Source organism: Argentina anserina, chromosome 4 (genome assembly GCF_933775445.1).
Source record: "Argentina anserina chromosome 4, drPotAnse1.1, whole genome shotgun sequence".
Lineage (NCBI taxonomy): Eukaryota > Viridiplantae > Streptophyta > Magnoliopsida > Rosales > Rosaceae > Argentina > Argentina anserina.
In genome coordinates, this window is record NC_065875.1 from 22,815,499 (window position 1) to 22,834,526 (window position 19,028).

Here is a 19,028-nt window from a genome sequence, read left to right on the forward strand (position 1 = left end):
TAGATATAGAGAGTGGTAGGTCAAAAGCAAGAACAGGCATAAAAGAAAAGGATCACAAATCTATGGCCACGATTGTCTCTCCCCCACAAAACGTGACAGAGAGTGGGTTAAATAGTTATTATCGATATTTACAGTCGGACCGCCTTCCCCGATTAAACAAACCCGAACACAGAGAGTAAATAACCCAAAACGCAAATCTCCATGGAAGAAGCTTCCAACTAAACTTCAAAAAAATTGATTTAATATGTGAAAAAATTTAGATACCTGTGTTTGGTTTCTCCCCCAATATTCAAATCAGCTTCACGTCTCTTTCAGCTTTTTCTTCTTCAGATTTAGTACGTGCTGCTCTTCTCAAGTCTGCTACTCCAGCCAGCCAAGGCCGTACATGTACAACTTCCTCACGAGCGGTGAAAACTGAAAAATGAGAGAGCTGTAAATATATATTACCTTCATGTGTCCTTGTATGGAAAATATTGGGTGCTGATGAGCTGTCATGGGCCTGGAGGCCCATACATGGTGCATGATCATTACCATCTGCCCTTCATGCATCTCGTGCCAGCTGTCTAGTTCTTCATGGACTCCGCGCCGCACTCGCGCTTCACGACTCTGTTGCGCGCACACGCTGATTCGACGGCGTGTTAATATGTGCGTGGAAACACGCGCTAATGAGGGGGCGTGTGTGGGAAGGGTTTAGGTGGAGCGAGTACTGCCAGGATAAATTAGACCAAAAATTCCATTTATTTATTTCCAAAACATTTTTTCCCAATATTACGAGTTGGCTCCGAGAATTAGGAGGAGTTTTTTTTTAGGGGAAATTAGGAAGAGGTTTTGTTCTGGTAAAAGGAAACTAATTTAAAAAAAAATATGGGAAAGTTATATTGTGTTTTGAGAAAATCAGGATATTATGATTTTGTGAGGTCGGTAAATATGCACTACTGGATTTTAGCCCCGGTATAAAACATGGGTGATATGTAACTTGAGAGCCAAGACAACTGAGATTAATATGACACGCTAGAGCAAAGATTTTCTCCCCTTTTTCATGTTCGGGTCTAGTTTTGGAGTACCAAATGAGAATTCTAATGAAGGTAAATTACCAAATCTTTGACTTTAAATACTCAATATAATAATAATTATTATTATTGTCTTTTTCTGGTTACAATAATAATTATTGTCTTCTATATTAGGGTATCTTTCTTCATAAAAAATAATACTTTATAAATGTTAAGAGATATTACGGTTCTATCATTATATGTGTCTTAACTTATGTAAGTTTCTTTATTATAGTATATTATGCTGCAAATCCCTGCAATGTAATATATATAAATCTATGATTCTTCGTAATACTTCATATATAATATCTATATATATATATATATATCTCATTATTTATCAATAAATAGTGACATTATAATCTATTACGTTGTTTATTCTCGTTTCATTCCTCCTGCACTACATTGTGAATTTGACATTTAACATTTGGAAAACTAATATTGGAACGTCAAATTTTGACATGGTTTTGATCCACGCCGTGTACGGCAAGTTTTTCTGACAAGTCCAGATCAGATCCGGCCATTTTTCATTGACTTCGGTTAGTTTCCAGCCGCTCCTCCAGCGTCCCAATCAAATTTGCAGTCCGGCCTCCATACTGGCTGGTTTTCCGGTCACCGGTGCCAAAAACCGGTGAGTTTTCTTGCGATTTATCACTGTTTTCTCATTGTTTTTCTGGCATCTTTCCAGCATTCTTTGTTTTAAGTGTTTTCCTGCCAAAATTTCACTCAGTTTTGAGCTATCTTGACATGGTTTTTCAGTTATTTTTTTTCCGTTGTCTCCAAATCGTTTTTCATAGCTTAACTGGCTTTATTATTGGTAAGCATATGCACCATTTTGGATGGTTTCTTTTTAACATCTATTTCCAACGTGTAAGTTGAATGTAGTGTCATTGTTATGTGATACACTCGATGAGATTGCATTTTGTTATGATCTCTCCTCTTACAATATTCTACAATGTACTATCTAGAGAAGTTCACCGTGTCGTTGACTCTCTTAATTTATTTTGAGAATGTCCCACAGCGAAATCGAGTGTCTTGCTGATTGCTTAACCACCCACACTTTTCTTCAACGCAAGTAGTTGTTTTACATATCTCATGTGGATATTGTGTTTTATATATCTTCGCACCTTGCTAAGTTTTAAAGGTCATACATGCCAATAATTTTCATCTGGATACTTATGTTGAGAATGGAAATGAATATATCTGTCAGATTTCGTAATCAACAATAGGTTTTTAAAACTTCGGTAGTAGATTTGTTAGCATGCAGCGGTAGCTTTATATAACACGAAATTCTTTAGATCATGGGTTCGTTTTGCTACCTTTTGGTTTTGACATAATCATTTTTGTCATTGTGGACGTGATATGATGATTACAGTTATTTAGAATTCACATGGTCATTCGCTTTTCATGACCAAGAAGCGATTGGATGATCTTTCTCCATGTCAGTGCATGGAGAGACCATGAGGCCTCCTCACTGTAGCATCTCGGCTTTTAAGTCGGCCGTGGTGTCGTCCATCTCGTCACAAGGGGTCTGTGACATCTCCTGTTACACTATTTCTTCATGCCACCACTCACTCTTCAAAACCAGCTTAATTGATGATTTTTATTGTCAACCTTATTATGTGAAGGCTCTAATTTATCATATTTCATTCTTACAACGTATCCAATGTGACATTTATGCACCTATTGAACCAATAATGCAAATCTTTTAAGTAATTTATGGTATTGGTTAAGGCATCGACGCATTGGTCACACGTCATTTTGTTATCCACAAGAAATGTTGTGTTTGCTAAGTTTTTAGCTGAGATCATCAAACTAAGGGCTCACTACCCTAACCATCCTCTCAAATCTATTCAATTGGATAACACACGAAAGTTCGCCTCCAAGGCCTTTTGATGATTATTGCATGCCACTGGGATTGAAGTTGAACATCATGTTCCTCATGTTCACTTACATAACGATCTAGTAAAAACTATCATCAAGCGTTTTCAGTTTGTTACTCAGGTTTGGTTATGGGTACTAACATGCCGGTCTTTGCATGAGTGTTGCATGCAACAACACTTATTCATTTCAGACCCACAACTAACAAAGCGTTTAGTGCGTATCATATGGTTATTGAATACGATCTCAACATTCTTTTCACTAAATACCTATTTGGTTAAGTTGTTTGTGTACTTCTATTTTAGTATTTTAACGAGTCTACATGAGACGATTAAGTAATTTCGTTGGTTATGTATCACCAACACTTTCCAAGCTATATCCAATCTACAACCATTGATCTTTTTTTCATGTCATCTTTGATAAGACATAATTCACGTCGTTAGGGAGAGATATGGAATGCTCATATTTTGGTTTTAATGCAAAGAATTAACCTGTGGGGGGGGGGGGGGAGAGAGGGGGTGACACTAAGCAAGAAGTACACCATATTATTGACCTCCAAAAGGTCAAAAATTTGACGCTCAATAACTTTACCGATACTGCGAAGTGACGAGATCGCACATAAATGTTGTGATGTGCCGGTAAGGTTAGAAATTCCAAAATATGGGAGAATTTCATATGACCTGGTCCTAGCACCGTTGGCATTGTTCATGACAGTGGGACGGAAGCAGGCGGTGGCATCACGGTACGTTGTGGTGTTGTCGGTGCCCATGGTATTACACCACGAAATAAGGGTGGAAAACGCAAGCATGGACTAGTTAGTGTCATAAGTTTGGTCTTGGCTTCTACTTGCGAAGAGAGAGAGACCATCAAATTATCTAGATAAAAAAATAGAAAGAAGCGATGTGCAAAAGAAGAAATATTTCGCCCATCTTCAAGAGATATTCTACAAACTTATTTTGACATCAGAACAACTGAAATCTCTTAATTGTTCATATAATAGCATGCATGTGTTAAATTGATTGATATCTCATGTTGATGATGTATTTGTTTGTGCTCTTATTCTATTGTAAAGTATCAATAACGAGCAACTTGGCCGAAGTGAAAAGAATCAATATAGGTTGATCTAGACTTTTTACGTTAGTCTTTGTTCGTAAGTGTAATGAGAATTATGAAGTCATGCGATAATATTGTCTCATTATTATAGTATTAACTACGATGAGTTATATTCTCTCGTAAGGGACATAATTGCTTTATGCTACCTTGATCAGTAGTAGTGTCCATGAAAACTGATTTGCAACATATGATAATGTTCATAGCATATCTGTAAATGAATCATAACATAGATATGAAATTGTTCGAGGGAACTTAATTGCTTAATTAAGTTCCTTCAGACGACGAAAAGATTATGCTAGGGTGGGCATAAAAAGCTGAAATCTCGATCCCGTCCCGAAATTTATAGGGACGGGACATGACGGAAGTCTAAAAACATTTGTCCCATCCTGATACCGTCTCGTTTCATAATAGTGGGATGGGACGTGGGACAATAATTTATATCCCGCTTCGTGCCGTCGCGTCTCGTTTTAAAAATATTTCATCATCATCATACATTTATAATTTATGAGAACATCTTGGATGCATTTGATAAGGACATGACTAACTTCAAAGAATGAATCTTGGACCTTGGTTTATTTCCTAAAGATAAACAAGTCCGAGTTAATTTTCTTATTAATAAATGGTTTGAGTTATATGATATAAATAAAGACGATTTGTATATTGCAAATTTCTATGAACTTAGCAATCGAAACCTATATAATATTATATACAATATATAATTATATATATTTCTCTTATATGATAACACTAGATTTTTTATGTACAATATATATATAACGCAATAATTTAAATGATTAATTTAATTTTATAATAATTAAACTCATGGTATCGAACTATCGAAGTATATGATGAAGGATATTTGGAACAATCTATATGTATCTTCTATTACAATAATTGGTACTAAAATTTTATTAATAGTAAATTAAGTATTTATTATTTAAAGTCCGAAAAAGTGGGATATGTCCGGTCTCATCCCGATTTCGACGAGATTGATTCCGGGTGGGACGAATTTTTAAAAACACAAATCTCGTCCTGATCTCATCCCGAACCTAATGAGTGGGACAAGACGTGAGATTAGTCTCATCCCGTCCCTTGCCCACCCCTAACTTATGCAGTCAGATTACGACGTTCGAGATAATATAGTCCAATTAGTTACAAGAACTCATATTCATACGTGTTCATATGAAAGCTAATTTTGGATTCTCTATTCCATCTAAATCATCTTTAGGTTCAATGAGCTAAACATGCACATAAATAAGTGTTGTTGGGACACTATTGTTTTCATTATGATGTGATTAACTATGTGATTATGCATTGTCATTGGACTTGAATGGTTTCATTAACATGGGTCTAGTTCTACATTTAGCGAACCAATGCATTCATCTCCACACTAACTCTGCCAACAACTCATACACACTAGTGTATACATTGGTGTCGTTGTTGACACTAGTAGCACAAAGGATACGTATGATTCATTATTGGACCATAATCAGTCATTCATTGGTTCATCCCCCATTCCATTGTGAAGAGCACATTGAATGTATTGAATGTGATAAATCAGAATCTATTCAGTTTCGTAAGTCAACTTCAATGAGATCTACAAGACAACTCACTTGATCAAATATGGTAAAATTGATACCGTTGGAAATGTATATGTGTCTACTTTCCAAGAACACCAACAATTTAATTATATATATCGTATTGAATGAGGTGTGGTTTTTTTGCAAAGTATGGGAGTTATGTCCGGAAATTTGTAAGTCAGTCAGCTTTGACAGAGTTTTGTGAAAAGTTCCAGTCAAGTTAGGTCGTGAGCTTTATGTCATTGGAAAGCCATGAGTGTCTACTTTCCAAATTTTTGACTGTTCACTCATACCTAATAAGACGAAAGAGTCATGGACATCTAAGTGCGTGAAAGTGATTCACACGCCAAAATTATATTTTCATGAGAAAATTAAAGATATACCCAATATTGGAGCCCCTCTTTTAAATCAAATCCACACCCAAATATTTTTTCAATCTAAACCCAAATTCTTTTTCTACAACCCTATTTTGCCCTTTTCATCATTTTAGTTTCATTAATCGTAGCATCTATTTATTGTACATGTTTAATTCAATCATACCATTGATTTTTCACTACTTATATTTTTTGAAAGATTTGATTTTAATTTTTTTGTTGAGAAAAAATTCTTTATATAGCTCACATGAGAGTTTCAGAATACAAACACTACTCCAGCTTTTATAAATCGTACGAGAAAACACAAAGGTTGTTGTGTACTTGTATCATTCGTCATTTTTTTTCAATCTTTTGAATCTATCAATAAAGTACGTATGTTATCCATTATATATATATATATATATATATATATGTTTTCTCAAATCTTTTCTTTTCGTATCATTGTACCATGAATATTTTTTCGTGTGGTAAATCTTTTGTTCTAGGTTTCAACCTTAATATTTTTTCACTCTATGTTGTTACCTAATAGATAGAAACATGCATATTAATATACATATTCAACATATCGAAGAAATCTTTAAAATTAGAGAATATCTAACAAACAAGTTGATGTAAAAATTACCTAATAGATAGATACATGCATATTAGTATAAATTTCAAATTCAACCTACGAAAGAGATCTTTGGAATGATAAAATACCTAACAAACAGGTTGATGTAAAAATTCCTATAAGAGATGTTAACTTTAAAGATAAATACCTAATTTTCAGGTTGTAATTAAAAATAAAAACCTACTAAATAGGAATTAAAAAAACTTATCTCTACCTCAAACTAAGGTTGTAAATAAATAGTTGAAATTAACTAAATTACCTATGAAATATTAAATATTAAATTATTCAACAAAAAGAAAAAATGAAAATTCAAATCACCATAAAGTGATTTCAATTTTGAATTGATTTAAATTTAAAAAACGTATGAATTCTAGATATGTTAAAAAGGAAATGCTTCATTATTTCTAAATTTGTGATGAGTAAAAGAAAATCTATAATTAAGGCAGTTAATGAGAGCACAATTTATTGATTGACTAATCACTAATTTTTATCAGATTTTAATAGTGGCATTTTGTAATTTAGATTTAAACGAATGGTTATAATTCAATGCATAATGAAGAAAAATATAAGTGGGTTTCTTTTAAAAGAGCTTCTAAAAATTGGGTATACATTAAAATACCCCTATTTTCATTGCAAACTCTTGTTTTGAGTTGTTATGCAATATTGTTTCTTAAGATCTAAATTTGGCTAAGTATAACATGTATGATATATGAATATATGGCTAGATTAATGATTAATCATTAGCCTAAGATTATTTTTGAGAAGCATATAATGAATGTTGTATATGTGTTATTTGTACTCCATAATCATGACACTAATTATGGGAAGTTTACCTCATATAATACTATCAAATGTAGATGGTGTGTTGTGCTCTTTTCTCATTCAATCACATTTATGTTTTTCACTCAAGAGGTTTTTATTTTGTTTAACAAGATTTTTACCGAGGCAACGTTATGTGTACTATGCAATCTAGACACGCGACACAAGATCTGAGAGTATTCCGGGATATGACGGTTCTATGATTATGTGTGTCTTAGCCTAAATAAGTTTTCTTATTGGAGTAAATTATGTTTTAATTTAAGATGTGTGTCTAAACCCTTATATTCATACCTCCCAAATTGGCATATACACCTCCTTAGTCAATGTACCTCTAATTTGCTTTTACAAAATAGCAAAATGATATTTAAACCTCCATATTTTTTTCCAAAATACCCATTATCCAATTAAATCAATAGAATGTTATCCATACCTCCACAATTGTTAATTATCTCCTTTAATTAGGCCTCCATCACACTGATTTTTTTGTCCGTTCAATAATTTCTTAGTTTTATCTAGATTCATAGCTAATTTTTTTGTTCAAAGTTACAGTATGTTACCAAATATATTTATCTACAAGTTCTTTAACATCATTATTAATTATGATAATTATAATGGAAACGAAAAATGAAGTCACTGTAAATATAAGCTAACAACAATAAAAATTAATATCAATACAGTGTGCACATCATATTTCGAAAAATACATCATAATCAATCCCTTCAAATACATAACCATTGAAACTGACATAAAATTTTACTTAATCATCGATTATGGATGATTATAGATATATTGTTCTTGGACAAATTTCGTTGAAATGATGAATGCGGTCTCGGTACATAGAGAATAAACGTCGAACTCTTTTATCAGTATTTCTTTCCCAATCCATGTTCCACGAGTGGTAGATTGAAAAGAAAATTTTATCATATTTAAGACTTATGTCGTATGTACGTAGAAGAAGAGTTTAGTTTAGGTTATTTTAATTTATATTTATACTCTTATTGTATTTTTTGTCATTACACATGTGTTGACTTTGTCAAGGTTAGTATGAAAAAAGAGAGGTGTATGTGTCATTTTAGGATATATGAATAGAAACTCATATACATGATTCTTCGGGATGCTCCGTAAGTAAAGTCTATATATAAGACTCATTATCAATTAATAAAAAGTGACGTTATGATCTATTACGTTGTTACTATTCTCGTTTCATTCCTCATACAACAATAAATTCTTAACAAATCCATAAATTTACAACCGTTTCGTTATAATGCCATAGAAACAACTTAAAATGCATATTAAAGACAACTAGCGGTTACGACATTGAAAAATTGAGCTAATAGAGGTCACCTTCTATATCGGGTGCTCTACGGAGATTGATATGAATGGTGAGAATCATAAATGTTTCGGTAGTCTGGTGTACAATGTAAAACTCTTACCATAAATATTTATCATGTTAGGGTAATTTGGTGTGAAATGTGGAATATATAATGTTTCGGTAGTGATATAAGTTACAAGGAAAAGTAAGCTCATTGATATTGTTTTTTTTTTTCTAGAATAGAATATAAGCCCATGTTGCTCGAAATCAATAGTTGAATTGAGAGATTTTGAACATGATTATTATTATATTTGTATGGGAAAACGTATGTTTAGTCCCTGTAATTTTGGTCGGTCATTCATTTAGTCTATAAAGTTTCAATATCATCTATATAGTCCTCAAACTTGTAACTTTTAATCTAGATAGTCAATTTCGTCAATTCATCTGTTAAAATGATGAGGTGGACGTTAAATATCCTCCTAAAAATGTGTATTTACCAAAATGTCCTTATAACAATGTTTTATTTTTATTTTCTTTAGTATTTATTTTTTATTATATTCAATATATTTGTAAGAGATGTGAATGTCTTTACTTGACAAAGTTATTTCCATTGTTTCTTTGTGTCTTCATATAAATTTAACTTAAGGTGAAAATCATAAATTTATTATATAATTAAAGAAAATATTAGAAAAATACTCCTACGGCAAACGTTTTTTAATATTTTATTCAATTATCTAATAAATTTATGATTTTCACCTTATGTTTCTTTGTGTCTTCATATAAATTTAACTTAAGGTGAAAAATCATAAATTTATTATATAATTGAAGAAAATATTAGAAAACATTTGCCCTAGGAGTATTTTTCTAATATTTTCTTCAATTATCTAATAAATTTATGATTTTCACTTTAAGTTAAAATTATATGAAAACACAAATAAACAATAGAAATGACTTTGTCAAGTAAAGACATTCATATCTCTTAAAAATATATTGAAAATAATAAAAAAAGAAATACTAAAGAAAATAAAAAGAAAACATTGATATAAAGACATTTTGGTAAATACACATTTTTGGGAGGATATTTAACGGCCACCTCATCATTTTAACCTATGAATTGACAGAGTGGATTATCTAGATTAAAAGTTGCAAGTTCGAAGACTGTATAGATGATATTGAAACTTAATGGACTAGATGAATGACCGACTAAAAGTAAATAGACTAAACAGACGTTTGCCCTCTATTTGTATCCTAGCGAGTGTAGTGAATACATGGTTATTGGTATGGTGACTATGGTCAATCAATTGTGAGAATTTGTAAATTGAACTTTGATGCCTCAGAATTATACTAGAATTGTGCTAATCGACCTTATTCCCCTTTTAATAACTTTACAGTTTTTTTTCTCCAATTGTACATTACAAATGTCTCCCGCAATGTGGCTTATTATTAAGCTTTCAAATCTAAACTTTCACCGACTTGCCAGATCGCGTGGATGATGCCGAAGAAATGTAACATGGGTGCGGCTATTACCACTTCACATTGAACTTTGTTCACCCCAACAATCTATTGTTTTACTAGAAGATTGTAATATCATGATGTAAAATTGTTGTAATAGACAATAAGTTATTAACTTTACAATTCATTTTTGTTTATTTCACGAAACTAATGATATCGTGATGTATATATATATAATAGTTAAAATTGAAACTAATAAAATGATTGAAATCCTTATATTTATGCAATATTAAAAATTGAAGAGTGTGTTCTTGTTTTTTTATTGGGATTTAGGTTTTAATGTAATCGAATTTGTTATCTTAGTTGAATTTTTTTATCTTAATTAAATTATGCTATTAATATACGTGAGAAAACTATAGTACTTGACCCCATTTTATATTTACAGAATCTAGTTACATGTAGTAGTAATTGTAAGATTTTTTCTTAATAAAAATTGTCAAAATAAATGTGAAATAAAATATGGGTGAACAAAACAAACTTTAATTGAAAAAAAATTATGTTGGGTGGATAAAATATTATTAAAAAAGGCTAATTTATATATTATAATTAAGTGAATAAAGTAATTTAAAAATAAAAAAATACACATGAGGTGAAAATAAAATATGAGGTGATAAAAATGGAAAATGGAAAATTATGGTGCGCAGAGGAAAATTATCATGAGACCGACCATATCATAGCCCAATCACTTGTTGCTCAGGCGCGAGCGGAGCAGTTCACAACCCGGAGCTACATGGTATCCTACCGCTGAAGTAATACCTCATTTTCTGACGCCCTGCACGTGACCCTGTTGCTTCGAATTTCGGGAGAAAACAAAAGAAAAATAAATAATAAAGGTCACGTGTCCCGTCTCCCCAGGCAGCTACAGGGTACAGTAGTGGTAGGTAACGGTCTCACATCCCATCACGTACTCTATTGACTCAAAGTCAATGACCACTGAGGAACTTGATCCTACGGCTCAGAATCATGTATCAGAGGTGAATGGAGATGATGTTGGACATGGCATGGGTGTGGAGCGTGATGATGCATCCAAGTTCACTGAAAAGACCAAAAGAAATGTCAGAGGAGGACAAGTGGGCTACGCAAATCGAGAGGAGAGTGGACGGAGAGGGCGGCTTTACCCTTATGTCCCCGCCAAACCCATAATTCTCCCGCCAAAACCCGTAATGCGATCGAACGACGATGGGACACGCGTACTGTAGTTGACAGGTGTCACGCACATAATGTGGTGGCGTTTTTTTTTATTACTGACTATTACTGGTGGATAAGTTGTGTATAGTACACTGTGCAGAATACATTATTTGGTACAGAGTACGTCAAATACTATATAGAATACAATGGGTTTTGCTCTCTCCGTGAGGATTGATGATAACAACGTGTATGTCTTGAACCTTCTGTGGTAGAGGAAAGTTCACGATTAGTACTTTGGTGTGTTAGTAGTTTCGTGGTATAATGTAGATTAATTTTGGCCAGAAATAAGTTATGATGTTAGGTTGATGATTAATAACACTACCAAGATTTGCAGTGCTCTTCAACTTCTTTTAGCTGATGAGAAATTCACCCAAGGGAGAAGAGTTTAATTAGAAAAGGGAATTAATTGGAGTGGTTGAGAAATCAGACTCAATTGGTGGAGCATTGAAGCACCAGACCAATATTGCTACCTGATATAGTAGTTAGTCCAAATTCACTGCTATTTTATTATGGGACTTGGATATATACCAAACTTGACTTATGAACCTCGTATATATTGGTGAACTCTTCAAAATCACATGCTGCTTCCAGAAATAGAATTGATAATATTGGACCTTAAATTTCCCAACAAGAATACACGAACAATGCCTGTTAGCTTGTATATCACTACGATGAATGCTTGTATATATATACGTATCCAATGTTCTCGAGCACATGCTGAGAGTTTTCTAATACATAGTGTAAATTGCCGAATTGAATGGGAGAAATAACTCAAGTAACTTTGATGAATTGAAGAGTGCAATGATGACAACTATCACTGAATTTTGGGGAGAGATCTGCATAGATTGGCCGGGTAAGACATATCTGCTGTAACTGGAAGGTTCAGATATTGCATATTTGCGAGAAACAAAGCTTATCCTTAAAATTTTAGTTACTTGTGTAGCCGCAAGGGAAATGGACTGGGGTTGGTCAGCATATCTAACCGGTCTAAACGCAAAGATAGATTGCATCAACATTTTTACATATCAATTCGAGCCCTAAACCCTTCGGAAGATTACGGGAAAGAGATGATATAATCTGGGGAGAAAACTAGTAAATTATCATGCAGAAATGTTTAAAGAACCTTCTTCACTTTCTTCTAAAATTGACTTGGAAAATTTAGCTTATTCATTAGATTGCTAGTAGCTATAACAATGGAACACTCTCCTCTAAGTTACCTCACTTTGTTGGCTCTTTTTACATGGAAAAGGATGAGCATAACTTTGGCTCATCTCTTCACCATCAAAAACCCACAATAATAAACACGAAATGAACAACACCCTTGCTGCTAAGTGCTAACAGCTTCATAAACTAAAAGAAAGTAATCAAGAGATCTGAACTAATGGAAGAAGAGCATTTTGTAGCTCTCAACCTTTGACACCCATTTTCCAGGACATGGCAAAGTTCTTCCCCACAGGAAGTGACAAACCACTGACCTGAACCATTACACTCTTGGTTTTGTTCTCTCCCTCTTCCACATCCTCTTGGTGTTCCTGATCCAATGTGCTTAGCTCTATGTTCGAATCACTTGCCACTGTGGCTCCATCAACCTCGAGAGCTGATACTCCTCCGGTTGCACCCAATCCCAGCACACTCACCTTCTCAACAATCAAACCTTGGTCTAGAGCAAATTTTCCCTCCTGAACTTCTGACCACACTTTCACATATCCTTCGCTTACGGTTGCATAGAGATTGACATATGTGGAGTAGCCATTTCCGAGTTTCATTTCTGGAAGCTCATCGTCATCAATGTAAATCTTCCCTTTTGCTGTTGCATTACTTGCACCAGCTGGGAAGGTTACTACAAGGCTAAAAGGAGTCATCCTTGCATCTTTAGATACCATTCCTCCCTGCTGCATTGGTAGAATGTTGTTCTGATACAAATGCACATTAACTACATGCAAAGGGGCATCCAGTGTGACATATTGTCCCTTTGAATTAACAGCCTGTGTCATATCAAATATACTGTACCAGCTTCCAGGGGGAAACAATGCTTTTACCTCAGTTTTTTTTTCCTCAAGAACGGGGGAGATCATAAGACCGCTCCCTAGCAAGAATTGAGTACTCAACCCATAGCATTCAGTATATGTTGGGAAAGAGAAGAAAAGTGGCCTTGCAATTGGAGCTCCACTTATATGAGCTTCGTAGGTCAAAGTGTACAGATAAGGAAGGAGCTTATACCTCATACCTAGTGCATTTCGACCAGAGATAGCTACTGACTCCCACTGATAAAGCTCTTGCCTTGGGGAAGCGAAGTTTGCATGATCCCTGGAGAAGGGGTAGAAAGCACCTACTTCAATCCAACGATTGCAAAGTTCTTCAGTAGGTGCTGGATAGAACCCGCATATATCTGAGCCAACCATTGGCACACCAAATATTCCAAAATTGAGGATAGTAGAGATTGAGATTTTCAAATCATCCCAAGTTCCCTTATTATCACCTGTCCAGTGTGCAGCATACTTGCCTGAACCAACATAAGTGGAGCGGGTTAAGATGAACGGCCGCTTGCCTGCAATGCCTTGAAGACCTTGATGTGTTGCTATAGTTTGCGTAAATCCATACAAACTGTGAGCATCATACTCCAAAACGCCATTGTAATGATATGCACTAGTGGCAATGGTTTTGAATCCCAAGGGGACTTGCGTGCCTGAAGCATTTATCTTGTATGGTGGATCATCCCATCTCGTGTTTGTAATGTTCTTGCAATCCAAGCAACATATCCAGCCAGGAATACCCGGTTTAGGGCACTGTCTTCCGTCCTTTGGCATCGTGCATTTCCCAGAACAAAAATTTGAAACCTCATTCATGTCAATCCATAAACCATCAACAGGCACAAGCTCATGAAAGCGCTTGACCTCCTCAGCCCACCATGAAACAGTTTTTGGATTGAGAAAGTCAGGGAAGTTTACAGCCCCCGGCCAAACCTGGGCAACGTAAGGTTCATTTTCATACTTGATGAATACATCATTAGCAAGACCTCTTGTGTACACACCATACGTGTTGTTAATACCAATTCCAGGATCGACAATGACAACATACTTCATGCCTCTCTTATGAATTTTGTCTAGGAATGCCAGAAGCTTTGGCCGGGGGAAGTTAGTGGGGCTGAGAGTGAAGTCTTTGCGCACATCCATGTGATCATCATCAGTCCACATAACATCTAGAGGGATTTGAGCCTTTTGATAATTCTCAACGACATCTTCAACCACAGATAAGTTGTGGTAACCCCATCTGCATTGGTGGAATCCTGTAACATTAAAATGACACAGATCAATCAAAATGGCTTGGAAAATAATAACCGTCAGGGGGTATACAATACACAGACGGGAAATACAGGACACTGTAAAGGAGTATAGCCGAATGGAATTATTGTTAAGAGTAACAAGAAATAAGAAAACGACCACTGCAGGAGTGGGGGATGTTGAAGTCTTGAAGACTAGAGAAAAAAGAGAGAGACAGCGTAACAAATGCAAATAGCAGAGTGAAAACAAATGAGTAAACAAAGAACCTAGTCCGACTAAGTGATAGTATAAAAGTTGGAAAAAAAAATTATAGAACACAAACAAATCAGGCAAGACCACAAGAGAAACCAGAAATTCAAGTATATCATTTGATAAAAGCAACTGTTGTCCTTTTACATTTCTTTAAAAAAAAATGTTGTACTATTAGAAGCGAAATCCTGAGATTGTTGCAGGAATGGAGCATACTGCTTTTCTCATATATTTTCAATTCTTTCCAGTATACTACTTATCTATCATTTGGCAGCATAGTCAACATATAATAATGCATACGTTTCTTTGAAATTATCTCAATTGTTTACTGTATGACTCAAAACAGAAGCATATAAGAAACAACCAAATAGTCCAAAAAAGTCAAATGCTACTAGCTTCATATGAAGCAACAAACAGAGTGAAATCCAACTTCTTCTCAAGAACTTGGCAAAAACTAATAATGCGAGGGAGACAACAGAACCATGGATAATCACCTTGCAAGTAGTGAGGGTCAGACAATTATTTTCGAGTACCGTGACTTGCGACACTAATTAAATTCTCACATAAATAAGTCATTTATTCACAAGACCAAATGTTTCCACCGACTGCATCCAAAATTAAAGGCCGAACAGATCGACAAGCCTCTAACCCAAGATAGGTAAAGGATGAGGCATTCTCAAAACCATCAGTTAGATCACTTAGATGTGAGGCTCTAGAAGAAGTATTATCATTAAATGCTCAAGCTAAAATAGGTAAAAAGGAACAACTTTCATAAAATCTGCCTGAATAACTTTCTTCCCAAGACATGACAATAGCTATAAAGTATGAGAGACAACAATACTAACACACTGTAGAATGCCGAACAACCAAAGATGGTTGTCATTATCATAAGGCGTGGCAATGATATATGGAGATCAGAGAGCATTAAGTTCTGACTGGAATGGCTCTCTGAGCCACCATCAACAAGACCCTACTAGCAAACACCAGTACACCACAGCATTTTGATAAAGCTTGGAGATAAAGAACTCAATAACCACCTCATAATCTCATATACAAATGAGATGATAACAGGTACTCTGGGTGAGGTAAACATGCCAAGGATACAAAACCAGAAGAAAAAAAAAACAGAAATCTGTGATGGTGAAGGAGATGATTATATCATCAAACTTTAAGCAGGATTATGTTTCTAATGTGCACCAAGAAAGTTACTTTTCATCACTAAACAAGAAAAAGAAATGCCAGAGAGACTAAAACTAAAAATGGACCAGACCAGCCCACCAACCAAGAAGAAATAAAGATAAGCTAATCTTGCCTATAGTCACTCTATACTCAATTACTCATTACCAAATCTGATAGTTTAGACTTGAGTATCATGGTCATACACACACACAAAGCATATCAAATCAGGGGATGAATTAAACATTAAAGAAACACTCAATTCCTATAAAATTATCAACTTGGAAGTAATTTTTTATAGAAACATAGAACATGAACAAAAAAGAATTGCAATTGGGACCATTAAGATAGGATATTATATAAAAGAAGCACTCTTGATTTTGCAGAAGAACATAAATCCCATATTCCTAATCCAAATCCAAGCCAGAACAAACAATAATGAAATAAATTCACCAAGAACAAAATCAAGGTAAGAAATTGAGAATTAGAAAAACATACCAAGAGACCAGTAAGGCATTGGAGCAGGTCTGCCAATGAAAGAAGTGTACTGGTCAACCACAGCCAGTGGACTAGTCCCAGAAAAGAAGTAGAAATCAAGCACACCCCCAATGATCTTATATGTCAAAGAGTTGCCTCTATAAAACACATCCATTCCATTACTGTTGAGCAGCAGAACACCATGAGCATAAGCCTCACCACCCACATTCCTCAGATCCATGTAAACTGGGTGGGAGCCATACAAGTCAGTGTTGAGATTGATGGCAGAGGTATCAGTGGTGTAAAGAGTATAAGGATCATTTGGGTAGATTTTGATCCCATGTGGCTGGGAGTTCTCCCCCAACCCATAAAGGGATGCATCTTTGGGAAGCTTAGTGGAGATCTCAAGGTACTGGTCTTTAAACACCATTTCTCCATAAGGGTCTGTGGAAGAATCAGAGCTCGTGTTGAAGAGGACTTGGTTGTCGGATGTTCGCCTCACCGCAAACCCAAAAGGGTCTGCGGTGTAGCTGAAGATGAGCTCGGAGCCTGAGTACTCGGAGACTGTAATGGGATCCTTTGCTGTCCCAATGCTCTGTTTCAGCGTCGGAGGCTTCTCTCTGGGTAAGATGTTGTAGGGTACCTCCCACCGCTGCTTCTGAGCATCGGTGATGTGGACTCTGAGCCGTTGATCCGTCTCGTGCCTGTGACAATCAAACATCATCAGACGGTGTTAGTGAATTTGAGCTACATTTTAGGAGCATGAGTTGGATAGTGTGTTGGGTTTTACGTACTTGACAAAGAGCTGTAAGAGAGGGATGTCGGGGCCGAAGGTTTTGGACTTGGTTTTGAGCTGGAGGAGGCCGAGAATGCCGCCGTCGGGGATTTCTTCAACGGAGATGAGACGGTAGCCTTTACCGATGATCTTGGGGTTGGTGTAAGAGAATGCGCCGGAGAAACAGAGAGCTAGAACTAGGAGAAAGGAAGATAGGCATAGTGTGGTGGTGGTAGAAGACCACATTGCTGCTACTACTATAGCTAAACTACTACTACTACTACTAGAGTGAGTTACAGAGAGTAGTGTGGAATGAGAGTAGTGACTGTTGGGACTCGGTTGGGGGTTTATATAAAAATGGAAGAGTGAGAGAGTGAGTCATCGGATGCATGTGATTGATGATGGAGTGTGGGCCACTGACTGGAGGGTAACACGGCCGCGCTGGACCCTAGATCATTCACCGGTTTTCTTGCTTTAATCGCGGTAGGCTTAAGATTTAGCTATAGTATTTCGGAGTATTAAAACTGTTGTAATAATTAGATCATATGATATGTTCTCTCGCGGGGATACCGTAACACTCGTGTGCTGGACTCAACCGTACTTGCATGCGTTAGTCATGGGGTGAAATTCGGCCCAATTGAGAATTGAACTGAATTTATGACCCAATTAACACTCGTGCAACTATATGACTGTTGTTCTTTTTAGATCCCAGCAAAAGAAACAAAAAAAGAAAATGCGTGAGAATTTACTACAAGAACAAGCTTTGGACCGTTACCCTGCCCGTAGCAGGGTTCCCACCTCATGCATTAACCTATGAAGATCATTTTTTGGAATGCTCGAGGTATGGGCAACGCCCCCACTCGTCGAGTCTTGAGTATGATGGTTCGCAAATACAAACCTGCTATTATTGGTATTTATGAACCTTTTATTAATTTAAGTTCACTTAAATCTTTATTTTGGCATTATTTAAAGATGTTTCCAGCAGCTGTGAATGACAGGGAGGACCAACCTCCAAATATATGGCTCTTATGTGATCAATCAATTCACCCTACTGTGTTATTAGCTACAGACCAGCAGCTCACAATTTCTTGCACATTGGAGAATGTTAATTGTATTTTGACTTGGGTTTATGCAAGAACTACGGTAACAGAGCGTTGTCGGGTTTGGAATGATCTGTTTCATGTTAAAAATGCCTTTGTTCAGGGACCCTGGATAGTGTTGGGTGACTTTAATTGTGTCCTGGGTGCTCATGAAAAACGAGGTGGAATTCTTCCTAATTTTGTTTCAAGTTCAGACTTTCAGGACATGTCAACTAATTGTGAGTTGGTTCATCTTCCTACTAAATGATTGCCTTACACCTGGATGAATAGAATGGGTGTTGGTGCAAGTGTTGAAATGAGGCTTGACCGGTGTCTTAGCAATTTCTCTTGGATGGATGTTTGGCGCAATTTGGAGTGCACTACTCTTCCTCGTTTTTCCTCATATCATTGTCCCCTTTTAGTGTCATTTTCAAAGCTTATACCTAACCAAAGATCACCATTTCGGTTCCATCGCATGTGGCTAGATCATCCAAGTTTTCTTTCTTTGGTGAAGGAGGTTTGGCATGGTTCTCATTTCTATGATAATCCAATG

The 19,028-nt window shown here is 35.6% G+C and overlaps 1 protein-coding gene across 1 annotated transcript; it reads right to left on the reverse strand.

Annotated features, from left to right (window-relative positions):
- Positions 1 to 12,558: 12,558 nt before the first annotated feature.
- Positions 12,559 to 17,676, reverse strand: LOC126791954 (alpha-xylosidase 1). The gene is made up of 3 exons (XM_050518457.1): positions 17,416 to 17,676; positions 16,643 to 17,325; positions 12,559 to 14,724 (listed from the first exon to the last, which is right to left on the reverse strand). Exons 1-3 carry the CDS (start codon positions 17,640 to 17,642, stop codon positions 12,845 to 12,847), a joined length of 2,790 nt encoding a protein of 929 aa, XP_050374414.1. The 5' UTR covers positions 17,643 to 17,676; the 3' UTR covers positions 12,559 to 12,844.
- Positions 17,677 to 19,028: the final 1,352 nt, after the last annotated feature.

Coding starts and splice junctions, on each gene's coding strand:
- LOC126791954 (XM_050518457.1), bottom strand. CDS start 17,642: ATGTGGTCTTCTACCACCACCACACTATGCCTATCTTCCTTTCTCCTA. Junction 17,326..17,415: donor CTCTTACAGCTCTTTGTCAA/GTACGTAAAACC, acceptor TGATTGTCACAG/GCACGAGACGGATCAACGGC. Junction 14,725..16,642: donor AATGCCTTACTGGTCTCTTG/GTATGTTTTTCT, acceptor TTAATGTTACAG/GATTCCACCAATGCAGATGG.